This window comes from Cyclopterus lumpus, chromosome 6, assembly GCF_009769545.1.
Source record: "Cyclopterus lumpus isolate fCycLum1 chromosome 6, fCycLum1.pri, whole genome shotgun sequence".
NCBI classification, from domain to species: Eukaryota; Metazoa; Chordata; class Actinopteri; order Perciformes; family Cyclopteridae; genus Cyclopterus; species Cyclopterus lumpus.
Genome location: NC_046971.1, coordinates 14,804,134 through 14,826,502, shown reverse-complemented (window position 1 = coordinate 14,826,502; position 22,369 = coordinate 14,804,134). Strand labels below are relative to the sequence as shown.

The 22,369-nt window shown below is 45.0% G+C and overlaps 2 protein-coding genes across 3 annotated transcripts; one reads left to right on the top strand and one right to left on the bottom strand.

Moving 5' to 3' along the window:
• Positions 1 to 2,136: 2,136 nt before the first annotated feature.
• On the top strand, positions 2,137 to 3,615 carry nudt7 (nudix (nucleoside diphosphate linked moiety X)-type motif 7). Of its 2 annotated transcripts, XM_034534633.1 has the most exons (4): positions 2,137 to 2,668; positions 2,741 to 2,899; positions 3,214 to 3,285; positions 3,389 to 3,615. In XM_034534633.1, the coding sequence occupies exons 1-4, from the start codon at positions 2,513 to 2,515 to the stop codon at positions 3,569 to 3,571; spliced, it is 570 nt and encodes a 189-aa protein (XP_034390524.1). In that variant the 5' UTR covers positions 2,137 to 2,512; the 3' UTR covers positions 3,572 to 3,615. The 2 variants fall into 2 exon arrangements, with proteins under 2 accessions (XP_034390524.1, XP_034390523.1); XM_034534632.1 differs by having other exon boundaries at positions 3,214 to 3,615.
• Positions 3,616 to 3,726: 111 nt separating this feature from the next.
• On the bottom strand, positions 3,727 to 21,238 carry nfat5a (nuclear factor of activated T cells 5a). Its single transcript, XM_034534631.1, has 12 exons — positions 20,842 to 21,238; positions 16,362 to 16,490; positions 13,519 to 14,149; positions 13,206 to 13,389; positions 12,199 to 12,389; positions 11,915 to 12,087; positions 11,517 to 11,651; positions 11,349 to 11,401; positions 11,128 to 11,260; positions 10,721 to 10,905; positions 8,418 to 10,635; positions 3,727 to 8,321 (listed from the first exon to the last, which is right to left on the bottom strand). Exons 1-12 carry the CDS (start codon positions 20,912 to 20,914, stop codon positions 7,969 to 7,971), a joined length of 4,458 nt encoding a protein of 1,485 aa, XP_034390522.1. The 5' UTR covers positions 20,915 to 21,238; the 3' UTR covers positions 3,727 to 7,968.
• Between the last annotated feature and the right edge of the window lie 1,131 nt (positions 21,239 to 22,369).

The window sequence follows — 22,369 nt, the reverse complement described above, 5'->3', positions numbered from 1 at the left end:
TTTATACCCAAAACGTGTTTAAAAAGTAACGTCGGCGGCTTTATAGCCGTAACAAAACACTGCGTTGATCTTTGCATTCCCATTTATTACACGTGCGTTCTTATCTTTGAGAAGCAAATGTATTTCCATCCATCTATTATCACCCGCTTATCCGGGGTCGGGTCGCGGTGGCAGCAGGTTCAGCAGGCCGACCCAGGCCTCCCTCTCACCCGCAGCACTTTCCACCTCATTCTGGGGGATCCCGAGGCGTTCCAAGGCCAGCCGGGAGATATAATCCCTCCAGCGTGTCCTCGGTCTTCCCCGGGGCCTCCTACCAGTTGGACGTGCCCGGAAAACCTCTAATGGGAGGCGTCCAGGAGGCATCCTGACTAGATGCCCGAACCACCTCAGCTGACTCCTTTCGACACGAAGGAGCAGCGACTCGACTCCAAGCTCCCCCCTGATGTCCGAGCTCCTTACCCTATCTCTAAGGCTGAGCCCGGCCACCCTACGGAGGAAGCTCATTTCGGCCGCTTGTATCCGAGATCTCGTTCTTTCGGTCACGACCCAGAGTTCGTGACCATAGGTGAGGGTTGGAACGTAGACCGACCAGTAAATGGAGAGCTTTGCCTTCCGGCTCAGCTCCCTCTTCACTAAGACGGACCGGTACAGCGCCTGTTTTACTGCTGCAGCCGCACCGATCCGCCTGTCGATCTCCCGCTCCACCTTACCCTCACTCGTGAACAAGACCCCGAGATACTTGAACTCCTTCGCTTGGGGTAGGCAGTTTGCCCCCACCTGGAGGGAGCAATCCGCCGGTTTCCGGCAGAGCACCATGGCCTCAGATTTGGAGGTGCTAACTCTCATCCCTGCCGCTTCGCACTCGGCTGCAAAACGCCCCAGTGAATGCTGGAGGTCACGGTCCGAGGAGGCAAACAGGACCACATCATCCGCAAACAGCAGAGAGGTGATCCCGAGACTCCCGAACCGGATCCTCTCCGCCCCCTGGCTGCGCCTAGATATCCTGTCCATGAAGGTCACGAACAGGACCGGTGATAAAGGGCAGCCCTGGCGGAGGCCAACACCCACCGGGAACGTGTCTGACTTACTACCGAGGAGACGAACACAGCTCCTACTGCAGGCGTACAGAGACCGGATGGCCCGTGCCAACGGGTCCGGCACCCCATACTCCCGCAGCACCCCCCACAAAAACCCCAGAGGGACCCGGTCGAAAGCCTTCTCCAGGTCTACAAAGCACATGTAGACTGGTTGGGCAAACTCCCAGGACCCCTCCAGTAATCTTGCGAGGGTAAAGAGCTGGTCCACTGTTCCACGACCGGGACGGAATCCGCACTGTTCGTCTTGAATCCGAGGTTCGACAAGCGGTCGGAGCCTCCTCTCCAGCACCCTGGCATAAGCTTTTCCTGGGAGGCTGAGCAGTGTGATACCACGATAGTTCGAGCACACTCTCCGGTCCCCATTCTTGAAGATGGGAACCACCACCCCGGTCTGCCAGTCCATGGGCACTGTTCCCGACCCCCATGCGACACTGAAAAGGCGTGTCAACCAAGACAGCCCAACAATGTCCAGCGCTTTCAGCATCTCAGGGCGGATCTCATCCACCCCTGGCGCCTTGCCACCAAGGAGCTTTTTGACTACCTTAGCGACCTCTGGCAGGGATATGGGTGAATCCACACCAAAATCTTCCGGCGCTGCCCCTCTCCGGGGGACATCGTCGGATGGTTTGCCAGAACTTCCTTGAGGCCAACCGAAAGTCCTTCTCCATGGCCTCCTCGAACTCCTCCCATGCCCGAGTTTTAGCCTCCGCGACCATCGCCGCTGCAGCCCTTCTGGCCCGCCGGTACCCGTCAGCTGCTTCAGGAGACCCCTGGGCCAGCCAGGCCCGAAAGGCCTCCTTCTTCAGTTTGACGGCTTCCCTCACCCCCGGTGTCCACCACCGGATTCTCGGGTTGCCGCCACGACAGGCACCGATGACCTTCCGGCCACAGCCCCGAGCAGCCGCGTCCACAATAGAGGCTTTGAACAAGGTCCACTCGGATGGCAAATGTATAATTGCCATCAAACGCATCGCTACAATGTCCGGAAGCCAAATGACGCGAGCAAGAAAACTCGTCGCATACAATGACGTCATTTGTAGGCGTTTGTTGCGCTATCTTCGCCACCATTGTGGTGGTCGAGTCTAGATCGTAACTGACACATTGCGAAACCTCGCATACACTCCGGCGGGTGACGCTGCCCGGTGTCCCTTAAGAGCCCCACGATGCCTCCTCGCAACACGTTTGACACGTGATGTCATTGCACGTTGTCCCTTTTGTTTACGTCACCGGGCGGATGGTGCAGGAAGTCGTTGGGAGAGCTGTGATGTAACTTACTTTAGCTGGACCGCAGCAGCGCGGTGGTCCCGGTTGTATAGCGGCAACATGCGCCACGGTTAGTTTATTTGTTGGCTTTGGGACGTCGAGTATGTGGGCTAGCTCGAGCTTTGTATAGCTGTCCTTCCCCCTTACCTACAATGCATATCAAAGAGGAGACGATAGCCATTTTAAAGCAGTTTGACATCGGAAACAAGTTCGCCTCCCTCCCGGTGCTGCCCAAAGCCTCGGTGCTGATCCCACTGATGGTGAAGAATGGAGAGCTGTGCACCCTGATGACCCTGCGCTCACAAGAGGTGAGTCGGGTGTGCGGACTAAGCTGTCTTCTTGAACGTAACTACGTTGCACTGACTTGTGTGTCCGTGCAGCTTCGGACCAGTCCTGGAGAGGTGTGTTTCCCCGGCGGGAAGAGAGACCCCAGTGATGGAGATGATGTGGACACCGCTCTGAGAGAGGCAGAGGAGGAGATCAGCCTCCCACCTGCTGATGTTCAGGTGGTCTGCAGATTGGTCCCCATCATCAATAAGGTGACCCTCCTCTAACGCTCTCCCCAAACTCATCCAGACTGCACTGACCTTTCTTTATTCAAATCACAAATCAAAACCCACCTCTTGCACTGCTTTTAATGTGTGATTGTGTGTTCTATGTTTTTATTGTGTAGTTCTTTCATGATGATTTAAATGTTTGTAAAGTGTTTGAGCATTTTGAAAAGTGCTATATTAATCAAATGTATTACCAAGGTAGGACGGTACAAATGATTATTTTTCTTTCATGACATGCTGCTTTGGGTCCATCTCTTTTCCACGTGTCACCCCCTCCCATCTTTGATCTCTTTTACCAGAGTGGTCTGCTGGTGACCCCGGTGGTCGGCTTCATAGAAGAGTCCTTTTGTCCCCGACCAAACCCAGCCGAGGTCAGCGCTGTGTTCACAGTCCCTCTGCACCTCTTCACCAGTGACAAAGACCACTGTGCCACCCACAATGCTGCTGGGATGATTCACTCTTTTGATTTCGCAGACCCCGATTCAGGAACCCAGTATCAAATATGGGGCCTCACAGCCATGTTTGCCATACTGGTTGCTGCCCTGGCTCTCAGGAGAACACCTGAGTTTGATGTTTTTGACTTCGAGGATCCGTTATCCTTCTTCCAACAGATTCTACTTCGAAGAACTAGCAAACTATGACGAGCCACTTTCCTGATGTTTGTAATGCCTTTGTGCTAATATAAAACACCTGGAGCCAGATTTGTCATTGTTGCAGATCATTAATTGTGAGGATGAGTGCAATGTGTAATGTTACTTTACTAAAGAATAGAGCTTTTTATACATAGTGCATCTAAAAGGAAGAGGAATGGCTTAAAGGAGCAAATCAAGACGTTTACATTTTTATTAATTCATTTAATGTAGCAGCAGGATTACAGATAAACGAAGAGTATACAAATGTCCAGACCAAGGCAAAGTACATATTAATAATAGTTCAGATGTATGATAACACACTGGGGTTGACCTTTATCCCGACTGCAGTCTTAAGGCCAGATACTAAAGCTCAAGCTACACAGAACGGATACAACAGAACCGTTGGAGAATGTGAATAGAAAAAGCAAACTAGGAAAAGTGAGCAAACTGATTACACACAAGATACAGCTCACACTATTGGCAATTAACAGTTAATTTATCATGATTGCTCCTTTTCAAGCATTTCACAGCAACAATAGTAATGTTGACAAGCACATCAACACACGAAAGCTCTCCCATAAAAACAATCTCCATGGTCTCGTCCCTTTTACTTCATACACAAATCTCAGGAGGCATGAAAAACATTTTCAACAAAAAGTAACGGACAAGTTGACAATTCACTTGTGACGCTGCGCAATATTATGTTGAGAGTACATACTGATATCCTGGAATGGATTTCCAAAGAGAAAATGTGAAATTAAAATATATCTGTATGGGTTATGCTTGTTTAGAAATAACAATTCACCGATCACTGAAAATTGTTCCGATGTTCAACAGTCCTAGTGAAGACAAAAGGACAGGGAGCCAAATGGCAATGACATGAAAGGGACACCAGTAAACACAACAGAGTAACAGTTAAGTTATCAAGGCACACACAGTTCTGTTGAAAGCATCACAATTGAAGTTCAAGATACCCCTGCAGTATATTTCACATTTAAATATACATGGATATTCGTTTACATGACTCAAGGACAAAACTGATATTTTTGTAAAGATTTGTGTGCTATCTTCACCACCATTAAATTAATGTTTCACATGTTTTTTTCAGGTGGAAGTGGCTATTTGAAGAGTCAGACTGAGCGTCCTGGATTGCTCAACATGAAACTGGATGTGAAAAACATGACATTACACCACAATCCAAGACAAAACAATCCGACACATGTACAGTGATACAGATGACAGTTGGTGCCAATCCGCCCACCTCCTCAAAATATGTTCTATAAACTGTAATTGGTTCGATGTTAGCTGTAGAGCAAGCTCTACGTCCACATCATGAGGTAAAATTTACATTCATGAAACTGAAGTCACAGGTTGGCTTTCTGTGTTGCTATGGCTTTAAGAGGCATTACGTGTTACGCAACATCATGTGCTCTTAAACTCCCCAAGAGGAATGGAATGCTTGGAAACATCACTACTGCGCTCAAACCTGATCTACAGTTAATGGATGAGTCAAAGTGCCGTTTGAGATGCATGACATTTGAAAAAGAAAAGACACACACACACACAAAAAAAGAAAAACCTAGCCCATGTATTATGGTATACAAGTCGGGTAAAGTCGATGTTAAAACAGTTAAGATCCAACACATTTGCTTGATTCTAATTTCAGTCGCACACTTATAATAACAATAACCGCAATAAACCTGCGCTTCATTTCAGGAAAACAGACCAGCAATGATATTCTTTGCTATGAGCATAAACTAAAATGTTTAGTTTTACAAAAATACTCTATTTTGATACATGGATACAAAATTCTAAAAAAGATAAGTTACTTTAAAATGGATCACTAATAGCTGCAGGACAAAATAGTATGAATATGAAAATGCAAACAAATGCATATGTGAGCAGTACTATTCTAACATTTGAATTCTCAGAAATTGGCTTTCTGATAACGCCAAATTGGCTACTGTTGTAGATATGGAACGTACAGCAGTGTTATGTTGCATCAAAAAAATAGAGTAATGTATCAAATTGGTGGAAATGTTATTGAGGTCAACTGATCCATGAAACGCAGTACCTTTACATATATTTTTTATAAAACTTGTACTTAAACAACATGCTGAACCACTATCCACGTAAAGAGCTGCATAACTTAAATGAGTAAGTACAAACAAGTAAACATTATGAGGGCATATGCGAGGACACGTATGAGACAAGATGACGGCGATTTACAACAGGAGCTTTGGTATGCCTGGGTGCACTCCAGTCTGACCCCACAACAGCGAGCTCTGGACGCAACTCTGCTTCAAAACTAACAATTTATTTCAGTAATCTTGATATAAGTACAAACTGTTATGCACTAGAAATACATCAGAAGAGCCCACGACTCCTGCGTATCTTTTTTACATTTTTTATTTTAGGATGGCAAAGGCATGACCCTACCCTGATGTTCTTATCCTAACCAATCTCACTCCTCGTGCCTGAACCTAACCAAACGAAAGCAACAAGTGTGTCCAATCTGAGACAGAGACGGGCAGGTCATGGCTTCACCTTCCTAGGAAAGAAATGTGGCTTCCTGCACCTAGCACCATAGATAGAACCAAAATGGCAGCCTCTATGTAACAGAGACTTCATCTACCAGTCGGCCCCTGTTCACAACACAAGGGCCAGCACACGGTACCAACACAGAGACAAAAACTAAAATATCTAACACAACACAAGGTAAAACAGTCTCAAGTGACAGTAACAGTAAATAGTACAGAAATAAATACTTTGAAAAATCCTTCATTTCAATGCAGACCAAATTAATCGATAAATATTTGGGGTGTTTTGTCAGTGTGAGAAACACAAAGGCCTTCTTACCACTCCAACACTGAAAAATGACAATGCTGTTGTGGGAATGGCTGTTTGTTTAGACAGACTGGACTGGACCACTGAGACTGGATACAAAGAGGAATTCAACAGTGTGTAGACATTCTCTACAACGTTGTCCTAAACCTCATACGTATTCAGAAATATTAGAATATAATGTTTTTTTAATGCTCCGTAAAGATGTATTTACCTTTACGAAGACGACTGCTGTGTGTTATTTCGGTTTTTTTAACTGGACGTTTCCAAGTACAAATTCAGCTGGGTCAGAAGGGAGCGGTGGACAGATATAAGGATTAGCTAGAGGTTATAAAGTGCTTGAGATAAAATGTTTATAAAACCACACAACACTCCATTTTCACTGGTGGAAAGTTTCTTTCTATCCACATTAAAGTGGTAAGTGATACCAACTTCTTTAAAACAATAAAAGACACACACATTATATAGTTGAATGCTTCTTAAAATTTCACCAACAAAGCTTCTACAAACCCAGTAATGAGGCCGTAACCTATGAAAACACTGGGAGGTGCCAAATCAAAAGGCAAGTCACATTATTCACAAGGGGATCTCATTTGTGAGTGTTTAATAGTTCCTCCTCTTTCTGTAACACCAGAATGTATTGATCACCATTTTGATGTGCGATTTGTTTTTGGGAGTTGATCCAATATTTGAACACTCCTGATAAGAGTCGGCACAGGTTCATACCGATACATGATTGAGGCAAAACATTCTACAAATGTATAATTTAATAGTCTTTACTCTCAGAGTAGATTTTAGTCAAATCGTTGACGTATGCATATCCATGTCCAAAGTTTAAATTGATTATTCAAGCCCTGCTTTTATGCCAGGTAATGTCCCCCATTTCGACATGACGAACAAACCAAAACACATCTCAGACCTCTTCTCAGAGTGAAGTGACGGCGGCGAGTTTGTCCACTCACAAAATAACATTCCACCTTTATCGGACACTTATGTGCAACCTGATATTCACTTCTGGCGGTTTTATCTACTCTGCCTGCTCGTACAGACTCATCTCCATCACATTACTATTCCCCTGGTTGCTTGTCGCTGACATTCTTTATCACTTTCCAGTTTTTCCACCAAACCTGGCAGGTTGTTTATCATCATCATCATCATCTTCATCATCTTAGGTTCACATTATTAAAAACACTCAACAAAACACTGCATTTCTGAGAGGGATGGATAAAGCAGTTATTACAGGCCTCTCTGATCCTGCAAGAGGGGTAATAACAAAGGCGGATTCTTCAATTCAAGGACAATGGATGGTATGAAGGCTATAATTAATTATAAATATTCCATAAAAACTGAGCTACATGACCTCATAATTTAGGTTTTAGGTAAAAGGGGCATTTAAATCTTACATACTTAAAAGTTTCTAAGTTGTGTGGCATTGACACAAAACATCCCACACACACCAGTGTTGGGTTTGTTGACGTAGGGATGTTACACGGCTACATATCAGTCAGTCAGTCACTCTCCATAGTGCCCACATGGTCCAATCAATAATCATTGCTTCTGTAGACTTTCCAGTAGGTCCTAAATTTTATCCATGTTGGACGATGCAGATATTGATGCCTGCAATTGATTCTGTAAGCTGTTCTGTATCTGCGTCTGTAGATTGGTCTGCATTGGAGTTGGCAGGCTTGTTTCTATGGTTGCCTGCAAACTGGACTGCAGAGCAGTTTGTGGGTTTGCCTGCATTGCATTCTGTAGGCTGGTCTGCATTTGTGCCTGAAGGGTGTTCTGTAAGCTGCTGTGCATGGTGGTTGGCATTGAGGAGGCAGCTTGGACCATGGGCTGGTCCAACAGAGGCTGCATGTGGCTGGAGTTCTGGGGCTGGCCCTGAGCTGGCAGGGCGGGTCCAGAGGAACTGAGCAGCTGGGGTGAGTCTGGGAGGAAGAGAACGGGGAAATGTTCACTATTATCAAACAGTAGGGAAAGGTATTGCCAAAAGAAAATCAACAGTTTACTGTAAATCATCTTACCATTCTGGATACCAAACACAAACAGATTGGCCTGCCCTTGTGGAGCCACATTCCCACCCACAGTTGTCTGGAAAAGCTGCTCCGGGGGCTGCTGGCCAGGGTTGGCTACCACGCCCACACCCCCCTGTACCACAAAGATAGTTGTGCCAGGGACTGGAGCCTGGTTGTTCAGCTCCTGTGAGCCAATAGTGCTCTGCAGGCTAGACAGAGATGTCTGTGGCAAGAACAGCTCCACAGGTTGAGTGCTCTGGATGCTGATGGAACTTGGGCCCACTTGCATTGGCTGCTGTTCCTGGAACAGGCTCTGCTGTTGGTTCTCAGTGGATGTCGAGTTGCTGCCTGAGGAGCTCTGGTCTTGGAAGGACATGGGCTCTGCTGGGTCTGGCTGTTGGATTCCAACACGGATGCTCCCCATAGGTGAAGGGCCTTGGGTCTGGGTACTGAAGAGAATAGTTGGGGGAATAGCCTGGGGATTAAGATCTGTGGTGCAAAGGAGGAGACCCGTCTGTTGGGGTTGGGAAAGCTGGCCCTGAGGGACAGGGTTGGCCTGTGAGTGGTTTGGGATACATTGGAACAAGGAGCTCTGCTGGCCCATTGCAAGCTGTGGTGGCTGTTGTTGACTCTGTTGCGGAGACTGCTGCTGCTCCATGGGGGTGCTCTGTTGCTGCATTTGGGAAAGTTGAGCTTGGGGTTGGTTCTGAAACATTGCAACAGACTGGGGCTGACCGTTAGATGTCTCCATTGAGGAGATGAATGCCAGCTGCTGTTGTTGGGGCTGAGGGTTTGGGGACAGGTATAGAGTTGACCCTGTAGGCTGCTGCTCCGAGTTGAGGCTGCCACTAGTCAGAACAGTCAGCGTATTCTGGAGCAGGGCAGCCTGGACCTGCTGTTGGGAGCCCTGGTTCTCAGCCAGGGGTCGGGGCGAATGAAAGAGCTGTTGTGGGGGAGATGTGTGGGATGGAGGCTGTGTTGGGAAGCTGGTCTGAATGGTGAGCAGCTCTCCAGCCTGTTGAAGGAGGGACACTGGCTGCTGTACTTGGGGGGAGGAGTGGATTTGGGGTTGAAGCAACTCAGCCTGAAGGTGCTGCTGCAAGTTCTCCAACACCTGCTGCTCTTGTAGTTGTTGCAAGTTGCTCAACGCTTGATTTTGCTGCTGCTGCTGTTGTTGCTGTTGTTGTTGTTGTAGCTGATGTTGTTGTAAATTGTTAAGTATTTGATTTTGTTGTTGCTGATCCTGAAGTTGGATGTTGCTAAGGACTTGTTGTGTCTGACTTTGTTGCAACTGTTGTTGCTGTTGAATATTCTCCATGATTTGCTGCTGCTGGTCTTGTGGCTGTAATATAAGTTGCTGTTGGATCTGCATGTTGCCAAGAACTTGCTGCTGTTGTTGTTGTTGTTGTTGTTGCTGTATGTGTTGCTGCTGTTGATGCTGAAGGTTACCGAGGATTTGCTGTTGTTGCTGCAGTTGTTGATGCTGTTGAAACTGTTGTTGTATCTGTTGTTGTTGTATCTGCTGTTGTTGCTGTATCTGCTGTTGCTGCTGTTGCTGCTGTAGCTGATGTTGCTGCTGTAGCTGATGTTGCTGCTGTTGCTGTTGTTGTATCTGTAGCTGTCTCTGTGTTGATAGTGAATTATCTGTGGTTCCCAATCTAAGGCTATTCATGTTCTCCTGGACATGCTGTTGAAGGGAGTCTGCAGAGGGGGTGGGGCTGTACAGCACAGAGTTGAGCTGCTGCTGGGCTACAGCCGCCTCCAACACCTGCTGGAATGTGGTGTTACCTCCAGCCTGTAGCTCCCTCACTGCCCTCTCCAGCTGGGCCACCTCTTCTTGGGGGAACAGGGGAACCTGTGACTGTTGGGGCTGGGGCTGAGAAGGAGTTGCTATCTGGGGCATGGCCACAACTACCAGCCCTCCACTATTATTGGAACTCTCAGGAGGTATGCTGTCCTGAGGATCTCGCAGGAATTGCTGGGGGACTTCGGGTGTCACAGGTGGGATTGTAGTATCGCCCGGCACTGGAAAGGAGGTCGGGGGGGCAATGTCCTGTTTTTGTATGGCGCTGAGAGACTCTAGGCTAGGGAAGACAGGGGGTGCCTGGGCAAGCTCCACATCTTCAGGTTGGAGGGGCATTGGGCTCTGAAAGGACTCTCCACCTGGATTAGGACTAGAGCTGAGCTCCAGTGTCTGCTGCACCGTGACATGAGGGTCAGGGGATGACTATGGGACGAAACAGATGTTACAAACTGCATTTCTGAAGTAGATATTTTGATTCCACTTTTTTTGAGAATGAATGGGATCTTACCTTAAAGACATCAGTGCACGGTGGATTACTAGACACTTCCATTGGTGTGTCCTCTTGCCGTTTGGAAGGAGCAGCAGAGCTGTCAGTTTGCTCAGATGATAAAGATTTGATCTGGCCATCAAATATACACGTCTTGACCATGGAGGGCCCCTCTGTTTTTACTGTCCGGACATTTGAGTTATCAGCTGTGTGTAAGAGAGGAAACACAGATTCTTGTGATTTAAGTTTTTCTGGAAAGTCGATGAAGATTTCTGGCATTTCAGCAATACCAACACCGTTCATGTAAACACATCTGCTGCAACTGTAACTAATTTATACAACCAATGCAAGTAGCATTTTCCCTCATAATAATATGGTAACAGTGTCTTAAAAATGGGATTAGCATACACTTCAGCTGGTGGCTGTACCTGAGTCTGGAGTATAGGTGAAGGGCTGGGCGTCATGTGATCTACCAGCATTAGTCATCACGAAGATCCCCACAGAAACAGGAGAAGTGACTGACTGGTTGTGGAATGGCGGGACTGTCACTATCAAATGGTTCTGGAAAACATTAGAGATCCAAAAGGGCAATCACAAATTCTGTAAAGTCGATGAAAGCAGGCAGGTTTGATACTGCAGCTTAATTTACCTGGTGGAAAAGGTCCATGTCTATCTTTGCCTCAGCCTGCCAGGAATTATCATCTGCAAATAAAACAAAATATTTTTCTTCTTCTGTCATCAGAAAGCAGAAAACCATATCCACACAAATTACAATGAGACAAAGACAACACTGACAACACCAAGCTGGCTACAGCACCTGCAATATTCTCCTGAAAAACAACTTTGGTTCCTTTGAGGAAGTTCTTTCCGATGATAAAAACTTCCTCTCCTCCTCTCACGGAGTAGCTGTGAAGACTCTTCTTCAGGATCTCTGGAACTCCTGCTGGCTGGGCTGGAGAATGACACAACAGTCAATGAATCAAAACTCACATAACATCTGGGCTAGTGTTTGCCAGAAGGCATGTGGAAGACTAACATAAACAGTTCTACAGTCTGATAAGACCAATGCTCTTTGGCCATCCTCTTTAATGCTATGCTTGACAACAGAAAAACACCACACATCACTGGAAACTCAACATCCCCCAGCATTTAGCCTCATGAAGCCTGGTAGCAGCTGTTACGTTTGTAGCTTAATATTGTGCTTGAACTACTCACTGCAGAGGATGGCTGATGAGGCAACCTGTAGAGTCAGTACGGATCCATCAGGTTGGGGGATATTGACTCTGAAGGCCAGTCTGGCCCGAGTGCTCTTCTTCTTGGACCCTGCCACACCAATACGGGCCTCCACATCTGCATTACGCAGCTTCAAAATTCCTACACGGTCCACCCTGTAGAAACAGCCATGGATGGGGAATACATGACACACCAAGAACTGCTTAAACATCAACCCAGTGTAAGCATAACCTGGTAGCAATTATCCACAAAAAAGAACCACTTACGCAAGTGTCATGTCATTGCTGGGCTCCAGAGGAATCTCAATGACAGTGGTACCCTCTATGTCAACCTCCTTGCAGGCAGTGGTGTTGCGGCCTGTCACTCTGCATGCCTGGTAGAAACCGTGAGGCTTCACTCTGCCTGCATCATTTGCTACAAACACCTGCAGCACAACTGGTTCACTCATGCCTTCCAACTGGGGACAGAAAAAAATTAAGTGTATGTTAATAACTTAAATTGACCTTCACTAATAATAGAAATGGGTCATTATAGAATCAAGTGGTTTTAAACCCAAGGCACACACAGGACATGAACTAATGCAAAACTCATTCTGTGTGATGCTTCCTTACTAAAGGATCCACGAAGCAAAAAACAATGCATACTGAAAAGTGCAATGTAATGAGATAATGATTGCTAGGTTTGACAAAAAGAGTTTGATCTTCTTTCTCCTTGCATGGATCTCACAAAAGTAAACAAGGGAAATACACAGCATAAAGTGTAGTTCAATTATATCACAAAATAAGAACAATAATTTGTTCAAAGTAAAAACTTCTAACATATTTGCTACATGTACACCAAGAAATGTCATGGTTGTTCTATTGAGCGCTTCATATTTTACACACATTAGCAGCTGGGAGCTGCTTAGCTCAGGTAATATTCCTTCACTTCCCTGCCCAGATTTATCAGTAACAGTTACAATAGGATGATCTAGTTTTTCTATTATTTGCCATCTGAACATTTGGTCTGTTGTTCATTTGCCAAATAACTTTGTACCACACAGGAAACAGCAGGCCATTGTAAAATAAAGCTTTTGAAGTGTCTCAAAACAAAAATGTGAATATGGGTATTGTTTAGTGGGTGAATGCTTCTGGGACTGGTATGAGCATTCTCTTGTGGAGCACAGTACTCCACACCACGTGTCCTGTGTATTTTTGGCCTCATTCAAAACACCTCCAACTTCGGTGCTAATATTTTTTTGTCAAGAATCAGCAGGTGAACTTCTGTGTCAAACCTTGACAGTGGGGAATCCCTGCTGTGTGCGGTCTTTGACAGAACCTCTGCTGCCCTCGGTCAAGTAGCGCGCTCTGTGTTGGGTCTCCGGCTGCACCAGGATCTTTAGCTCTTTCCCATCACTCCTCTGGGGGTACTGAGTAGACAGTGACCCACCCTTCCCTGCAGGTCCTGCTTCAAGAGAGCTGCAGGACAAAAAAAAGGGAAAAGAAATCACATGGTCGAATTAATATTACCCCCGACTCAACAAATAATAAATTACATTGACTGTATTCCTACAGAGGTACAATGAGTTAAAATGTAGGTCACTCCACCTGGCTATAGGACTGTTCTTGTCTGTGCCCAGCTGAGATAGGACAAAGTGAGGGGCCTTGGCGCTGTCAGCATCAAACACATCCATGCTGTCCTCTGGAGGAGCAGGCTTGGGCCCAGGCCGTTGGCGAGGGGTGCGTTTTCTAGACTTGCGTGGCACCTCTGTGTTGTCGTTGTAGGAGAATGAGCTGGTCAAGCTGAAGTTGGAGACGGAGTCATCAGCCCACATGCTGCTGCTATGCTCGGAGTCTGGACCTGTTGGACCAGATATGGCGGGCTCGTCTTGGCTGGACATCTGGCTGTCGTCAAATAGGTCCTCGGGTGGCGGGGATATGCTCAACACAGGCCTCCGTTTTGATGGGGTGTTCTGAGGCTGCTGGACCCCTAGCCCTGACAACACTCCTGACCCTATGTCTCCCGTTGCAGTGTTTGCTCCACTGTTGCCTCTGCTGGGGGCAGATACAGCACCCTCCATACCTGGAATCTCTGAAGGTCCAGCCCCATCCCCTCCGGTGGAGTGGAGATGCTGGGCAGCCTTGAGATGGTCTGAGGATGAGGTAGAGGAGCCAGTGGATGGGACTCCCATGGACATGGATGAAGAGGCAGAGGGGCTGGAGGTGGAAGAGGTGGCATCTGTAGTAGTATATACAAATAATTAAGTTAGCACATATGCTCAGCACAGTGAAGGCTAGTAGTCCCATTCAAGCAGCTGAATTTGTGCATGATTTGTATTGATTTCCCCTCTTCCCAACTCTTATTTCAACAGACTGTTGTGGGCTATATGCTCTCACTGTGCATGCCAGAGCTGTCAAGAATTGATCAAATATCCTGAAGTTAAAGTTGAGAAGGGTACTATAGGTCCCACAATGATTTGATTCCTACAAAACCGTACTCAATTAAAATCAATGTGACGAAACTGACATGCTTTGTTTACAAAAACAAAAGCAAGCTACAAATTGTTACATACACATTACCAGAAAGAAACATGACAAAATCTGGTCAAACTTTCTTGTATAGCCAAATTTGCAAGCTGGTAAGGTGGCACCAAATTTGCCAGGGTTATAGTACAGTTTGTGCAATGTGCATTCAGTAGTAAACAGTAGTTTGCGCATGCCAATTGGAAGATTTGGTTGGGACTGAGCGTAGCCATGGAGACAGAATAAACAAGCCTCTGACCTATGGAGCAGTGAACTGCAGACCATTTTATATGCAGACACTCCCTGCCTCAGAGGGAACTTCCTGCAATAAAAACGAGACAGCCAATGAGAAGATTCAACTTCTGTCAATCAGTAAATTGGATGAGTTCATATACTGAAGAAGTCACTTTTGAAGTTGATCATTTAAAGACATCTTGAAGCATGTGTATTTGGTTAGATTCAACGGACATTACAGTAGTCGTGCTTTTGATCAGCACCGCTTAGGGCCAGCTGGGTCAAACAGGATAGTTAAAAAGGTAGAATTAACGAAAGCACTCTCAGTTAATTTGCTCTCTAGAGGAAACTCAAGACTGGAATCCTTCAGAGTTTAGCTGATGTTGGCTGCCCTGAACTATGATCCAAAATCAGACCATATTCTTTTGGCTTTCTAAAGGGATATTTAAAAGACAGTCCAATGCTTGCTAGGGGCAACTTCACTGTTTGATAAAGAGACAGAACCTTCATAACTACCGACAGTATCGACTGATTTGTAACATGGAATAGATTAATCATTTGGCTGCAAAGCGCCACAAGTTTGACACCTCAATAAATTATTTGATGACCTCCTGATGTATGAGTGTGTAAAAGAGTATGTGTGGATGACAATGCGCATATAAATCAAATGTGCACAGGCTGTTTTCTCTTTTAGGCACTCGTTGAAATATTTAATAAGAAAACATATTAAAAACTAGACAATCAGAGAGATGTGCTGGTAAAAAAAAAAATGCTAATACACAGACTGTGGAGCCCAGTATGTCACAACATGAGGGATGTCGGAGATGACATGCTTAACGGGAAATACATGGATCGGTTATGAGGCATGCACCTGATTTTTCTTTTTTTAATGGCCTAAAAAGCAGAATGAAATGAACGCATTTAGCAAAAGCATCACAGTGGTGCTGCTGAAAGAAATTAGTGAAATGAGAAAGAACAAGCTGTGTTAGCATGCAGTTAATGCACATTAAAAGGCTGTGAGTGACTTCGATTACATTGAAGCCATTAAGATTCTTACATTATAGTAACTGCCACTAGCAAGGTATAGGTTAGTTAGATAACAGAGTTTTAGAAGTTAGACTAAAACTATACAATTGTTTTAAAGAGCTGCAGGCACATATTGGAGTTTCAGTTTGAGTGAATACCAAAGCCCCAACATACTGAGTCATGGTAAGCCATGCCTCTTCCTATGCCGCTGCTAGAATTTGAAAAGAAAGTACCTTCCAGGGTCCCCTAACATCGACAAGTCAGACAGGACTAAGCAAAACAATGACAACCGATTTTAAGTAATTGGTGGTTCCTTTAATACAGTTTGAGAAGCCCAAAATATATTCATATACAGTTCAAGTCCATCTGTAAAAATCCCTTTTCTAACACTCTGCCACCACCCTCGAATGGGTACCACCCTAACCTCATGGAACCAGCGAAACCCCTGATATACCCAAGGGAAATCTAATATCACCCTGCCTTGCGATGCCAGCAGTATTGAAGTAATTGAGAGAAAGATACATTTTATACTAGCATTTTATAATCTCAAAGTCACAAATATTGTCTCTGGAACTGGTGAAAGGGTGAAGTTTCCCCCAGACACTGATACAAGGTCATATGAGTTTCTTCACCACCGCTGTCTTGGGTGAACTTAGCAGGTAGCTCACCTGAAGCCAAGGCTGCAGAGGGGGGAGGTCCCGCCTCTCCCCCACTCTTCTGGCTCATGGTGGGTGGGTCTGTCTGGGTGGACGACAGCTGGAGCTGGAGCTCTTTGGGGAGGAGGTCATATACCGACTCTGTCATAAAGGATGAGCGGGAGAAGACAAATTAGGCTCTGAATATTATTGTTTGCTACAGGACCAAACAACAAAAAAGATTATCCACTCTTCACAAGTAGAAATGTTCCGAGTTCAGTAGTTCTGGTTTAAGCCTGTTCAGAAATGGAGCCCATTTAAATGTACAACCTTTATGGTAAAATGATCCACCATTTATACAAAATTAAATTAAAAAAAGGACAGAGAGGTATCTACTTTTGCTGTCACAAAGCAATTATGTACTTCTGAGTGTCAAAAAACTGAACCCAGTGCAGAATTGCCTTAAGATGCAGTACCACTAATAACAGCCAGACACTGGCTCCAAAAATGTTCAAGACCCAACAGAGTGAGCAATTCTTAAATGGGACGGAAAGCATACTCGGGTCTCGTGATCAGTTTTTCCTACATATACAAAATAATGTAGCTGTCAACAGTAACACAACACAGGCTATCTTATAATTATCTAAATTAGCCTCCCATGAGTTTAGTGTAATACGACCCACAGAGAAATGTCTTGATATTTGATGGCAATATGACTCCTAGTAGTTTATTACCACTGCAGCTACACTGGAATTAACTGCACTCGATGGCAGATAAACACATGATGAGGTTGCTAAGAAACAGGAACCCACCCAACCCTGACATGGATATTTCAGCTGTGCATTGCCAGCCCCGGCATGTGTAGTCGTCATCTGATACTCAACTATGACTTAGCACCAGAAGAATGGTGAAACACATGATCTGGCACTTCTGTGACATCAATGATGCTGTTGAAGGAGTGACAACACAAAAAACACCACAGTTCACACAAAGAGCCACACAATACTCTCGTTCACACAGAGAGGCAAACGTAAAACATTGAGATGGAGGCCAGCTCCACGCTCTACTCTTTATCCATAGCTGATGGGTATTATATGGAGCGGAATGGCATTAGCTTGTTGGTGCTCCAAGTGCCAACAAATTTCATTTGAAAAATTCATCAGCAATGTTTCGATCAAAATATAGAAAAAGTTGTGATAACCTTATTCACAGACCTCTCTGTGAAGAGAGTCCTCTTAATGTCCCTTTAGAAAATAAAAGTAAAACATGGCTCAGTGACACTTTCACAAAAGACACCTGCAGACCGTGTAAACCAGACAAATCATGACAGCGTATTTACACAAATAGCAAAGTGTGCGTGATCTACGCGATAATCCTCCATCTGTGTCTGTTGTCGTTGAGAAGAGTCTTTGTGCAGGGATGCATTACAGACTGACTGGCAACCCGACATGACCTCAGTCTAGAATATAACCCTTTTCACACAGGAGATGTGGGTATGAAGCGTGTCTAGTACTGAGAGCATGTTCAACCTGCCTGGAGCCCATTCATATCCAATGACAGGCATTCACTTATACATGTCGTCACCATTCACAGACTCACACTACATCTGCAGCAGTGGGTTATTTTTTATATATATATTCTTGCCAAAAAAAAAAGTCATTATATTACATAATAAAGATGTCTGTTCACCGAGCTGGGCATCCAGGTTGGATGACAGGCACTGGACAGATCAAAAGGAGACTACACCATGTCACATGTTTGTCTAAATGGGGCATACGTGTTAGTCACTAATCAAGGCTTTTGCTCTTCATTTACCGGCTTTTATTTTGTAGACAGAAAAAGGTGCTTACCCTGGACTACCACACATCCCTGCATTGTAAATTACCAAGAGAATATATAATGCTAGCCTTACTTATAAATCTCAGTTGAAAAGAAATATGAAGTTTAACTGTTGCCAATTGAATTGTTGACACTGATCTGCTCAGGGATATGAGTGTGAATCTCCATTTGCTTTTATAGAAGTCAGATGACATCTGTGCAGTTTATGTGCACAGCTCTTGACCGCGTTTGCCCAAAAAAGTAGGCTGCAACACACTAAACATACACTTAGAACAATTCAATTACCTCATCTCAAAGTTATGCACTGCTCACATTACACATGCCTTCAAGGTTTTCCCAAATGGCAAGGTCACCAGTCCATTTGTATTCTTTGCAGCTGGCTTGCGCCAAGATGGGGGATGACAGATGAATAGACAATACATGATGGCTATGTTTTTGTTGCAAATGAAAAAAATATGCAGGCTGAGAATGTGTCTCAGTGCCCAAAAATGGCTCCTTTAATTACACACTTGAAACTCATAACGATATGCTCAAGTCAGAGTGCAGACAACAAGCTACTCCCTGCACACAAAGAATGCCATTTTTGGTTATATACACCATCACTGTTTACCTCGACACTGAATTATACTGGCAATGAATGGCTAGATACTATATTTGTCTCTCCATGCGCCTGCTTAAGTAGAGCCGATAAACCAGATCAGTGGTTCCAGCTTAAGATATAACCCAATTACTTCTTTGAACATCTAGTTTACATGTCCGTAAAAGCTACAGTAATGCATGCCATATGCATTTTGATCTGATTTTTTAACACAAGCTTTGTGGTAGTCAATCTAGCCTGAACGAACCACTGGGCTATCTTACAAAGGGGCAGTGAATAAACAAATAACAGACATGCATGTGTCAATAAAAGTTATGAGGCAGCATGCTTTGAAAGGATTCTTTCCAGGGTGCACTTTCATTTCTTCTCATCGGTCTCAGGTGACTGACAGTAAATTGAGCCTAATGGATGCATAAACGGAAATGAATACATTCAGTTCAGGCCCACTTAAACAACAACAAAAATAAAGTCAGATTTTGTGTTTAACTGTTTATAATATCATGGTATTCCAATGTATATTTTAAACACTATAACATGCAAATAGGCTGTGGGTTCATTCATTTTGAACCCACAGCCCCCAGTATTTTGTCACTGACACATAGTTAATGCTAAATCCATAATGTGTGTCACATGGATGCAAGATGAAACAAATCCTGAAAGTGGTTCCCAGAGTCAGAGTTGGCAAATTAAAAGACCTGACATGTGAAAATGTACTAGATTATTATTACTACTATTATCATTTATTTTTAGTCTAAAGAGAACAAGGTTTGGGTCACTATTGAGGTTTCACATTTACCTCTTTCTTACTGGCTGGAATACAGTACAAGAGGTCTCCCACTAGATTGTTGATGAGCATGTCTCCTACCTTGACCACTACGCAAGCACACACACAATTGCTGAGATATAAATAAACGTGAGACAGTGTGACCATATGGTAGGCTCAACTGAGCATTTCAGGGTCACATAGCAGTGCTTTCTGCTAGCTCATGAGCACCCTATACATAGCAGATAGACAGATGTAAGAACAGCAGGTCCAACAGCTGGCAGGTACAGATTGTATTTGGTGTAAATGCTATTTGTTAAACATCACAATGTGAACTACATCTAAAACCAGGTGGTAAAATAACAGGAAGTCAGTGTCCAATCATAATGCAGAAATCTGTAAGTCTCCACTTTAAGAGCAGAACAACAACAACACCACATACCACACAAGGCCAGTACATGAATAAGCAATGGCATGATAGATGAGTGTTGAGTGGCAGATTCACAGACAGTTCCCTTACACATGAAGTTGATACGCTTGGTAACAGAAGAGGAAATTAACCTGCAGACACAGTGCTGCTGAAAGCCACCCACCTAAGTTAACGGTCTAGTTCTTAGTTGATGTAGCAACACCCTCCTACAAATACAACTAAGAGCTGGCTGGCATGTGTCCGAAACGTATTATATATACAATGTTGGCACGAGTGGCAGCACTATTTATCCTGTCAAGGGGCACTGACAATCGCCCGAGCATTCATGTGCCCCAAACTGCATTAAATTACGAGGCGGACAAACTCTGACTCAATTCCGTTAAACCAGAGGGGCTGTCACCCAAGGAGGACAACATACATGCGTGTACGACATTTTCTCGCGATATAAGCATACACACGCGCGCACATACACACATCTTCGCAGAATCCGACCACAGCATTTATTACATCCAACCAATGGACAATGTGGCGGCTGTGGCCAGTGGGTAGTACGTCGCTTACCTAACTAACCTAAAGCTCGCCATCAGACGAGACCGCACATTAATAACGAATCGACTGCTATCGATAGCATCTGTTATATTTAGACGAGCCGCCTAACGCGTCGTGGTCTTCCACGCATGTGACACCGCCAGCCAGCCAACCAGGTGCACGCCAACGCTCAAGCCAAATCCGGCTAACTAACTGCTAGCTTGGTCGGCTAACGCAGAAAAGCTAACTCCTGCTAGCTAGCAGCTTAACGGGAGCGATCGAGACATTCACAATACGTCAAGTTAAACAACCGGGGCGGTGCCCTAATGGTAACGTGTGTTTAGGAAAGTCTTACCTTTTGAGTATAGAGATTTGGGGGAATTGAGGTCGAGGTCCGAGCTGAGGAGGGATATAAAATCAGAGGGCATCGCAGCGCTTCATCGAGGGGAGGGGAAGCAGACACTCTTTGGTAGAAACGAAGTCGGCAGCTCTAATAAATATTGCGTTTCACAGGCGGAATGTTTTAATATACAGAGTGGAACATCGACACAGTCTCAAGGCGACAAAATCAAAAAACTTTGAATATTAAAATAACCGTTGATCAGTACGTCTCCCGTTACTCTGGTGTGTCTTTGCTGAGAGGAGACACATTTCGTGCTTCGTTGAGACGAACACACACAAACACGCACGCACACACCACACTTGCCCACAGTTGTCGGCCCACCTTCTAGCCCCTCCCCCTTCTGCCGCCCAGGGGCATGCGCTGTGGCCGGGCTGAGGATACACAGTTAACCATCACAGAGGGAAGTAATGTCATTACGTTGGATGGCTTATTCGTTCCGTTATAGTCCATTTGAATCACACTAAAGTCACATACATCTCGAAGAGATGAAACTACTGTGCGACTGTAGAGAGGAACACATACTAGTTACTGAAATCTTCAATGTTGAGGAGATAGGCTTTCTGTCACATTTCTGTCAAGTTTTTTAGGAAAAGTGAAACATACATTTCTTGAATTAACCCGAAATGAAGTTTTCCCAATGAGAGTTTAATGAAGTATTTTTGTCTGAAGCCAGATATTACATTATTATTACATGTCATTTAGCTGACGCTTTTATCCAAAGCGACTTACAATAAGTGCATTAAACCGTGAGTCCAAACTCAGAACAACAAGAATCAAGCAAGTACAATTTCTTCAATAAAGTCAAACTACAAAGTACTATCCGTAAGTGCCATTTAAGTGCTACTGAAGTGCTATCGGTAAGGGACATTTAAGTGCTACTACGGCATTTAAGTGCTACCTATTCAAGGTATAGTCGAAAGAGATGTGTTTTTAGTTTGCGCCGGAAGATGTAGAGACTTTCTGCTGTCCTGATGTCAATGGGGAGCTCGTTCCACCAATGAGGAGCCAGCACAGCAAACAGTCGTGATTTAGCTCGAAGTGAAGGAGCTACAAGCAGATTGGCAGAAGCCGAGCGAAGTGAACGGGCTGGGGTGTACGGTTTGACCATGTCCTGGATGTAGACTGGACCCGATCTGTTCGCAGCACGGTACGCAAGTACCAATGTTTTGAAGCGGATGCGGGCGGCCACCGGTAACCAGTGAAGGTCGCGGAGGAGCGGAGTAGTGTGGGTAAATTTCGGTCGGTTGAAGACCAGTCGAGCAGCTGCATTCTGGATGAAGCTGTAGAGGTCGAATGGCATTAGCAGGAAGACCTGCCAAGAGGGAGTTGCAATAGTCCAGCCGTGAGATGACCAGAGCCTGGACCAGAACCTGTGCCGCCTTCTGAGTGAGAAGGGGTCGTATTCTCCTGATGTTGTACAGCATGTACCTACAGGAGCGTGTTATTGCGGCAATGTTGGCAGTCAGGGAGAGTTGACTGT

Bases quoted from the DNA above. Each gene is read 5' to 3' on its own strand.
- nudt7 (XM_034534632.1), top strand. From the start codon at position 2,513: ATGCATATCAAAGAGGAGACGATAGCCATTTTAAAGCAGTTTGACATC. The intron at 2,669-2,740 runs GTGAGTCGGGTG...GTGTCCGTGCAG, and splicing joins TGACCCTGCGCTCACAAGAG to CTTCGGACCAGTCCTGGAGA. The intron at 2,900-3,213 runs GTGACCCTCCTC...CTCTTTTACCAG, and splicing joins TGGTCCCCATCATCAATAAG to AGTGGTCTGCTGGTGACCCC.
- nfat5a (XM_034534631.1), bottom strand. From the start codon at position 20,914: ATGCCCTCTGATTTTATATCCCTCCTCAGCTCGGACCTCGACCTCAAT. The intron at 12,390-13,205 runs GTTTGACACAGA...TTCTGTCCCCAG, and splicing joins AGGGATTCCCCACTGTCAAG to TTGGAAGGCATGAGTGAACC. The intron at 8,322-8,417 runs GTAAGATGATTT...TCTTCCTCCCAG, and splicing joins TGTGTTTGGTATCCAGAATG to ACTCACCCCAGCTGCTCAGT.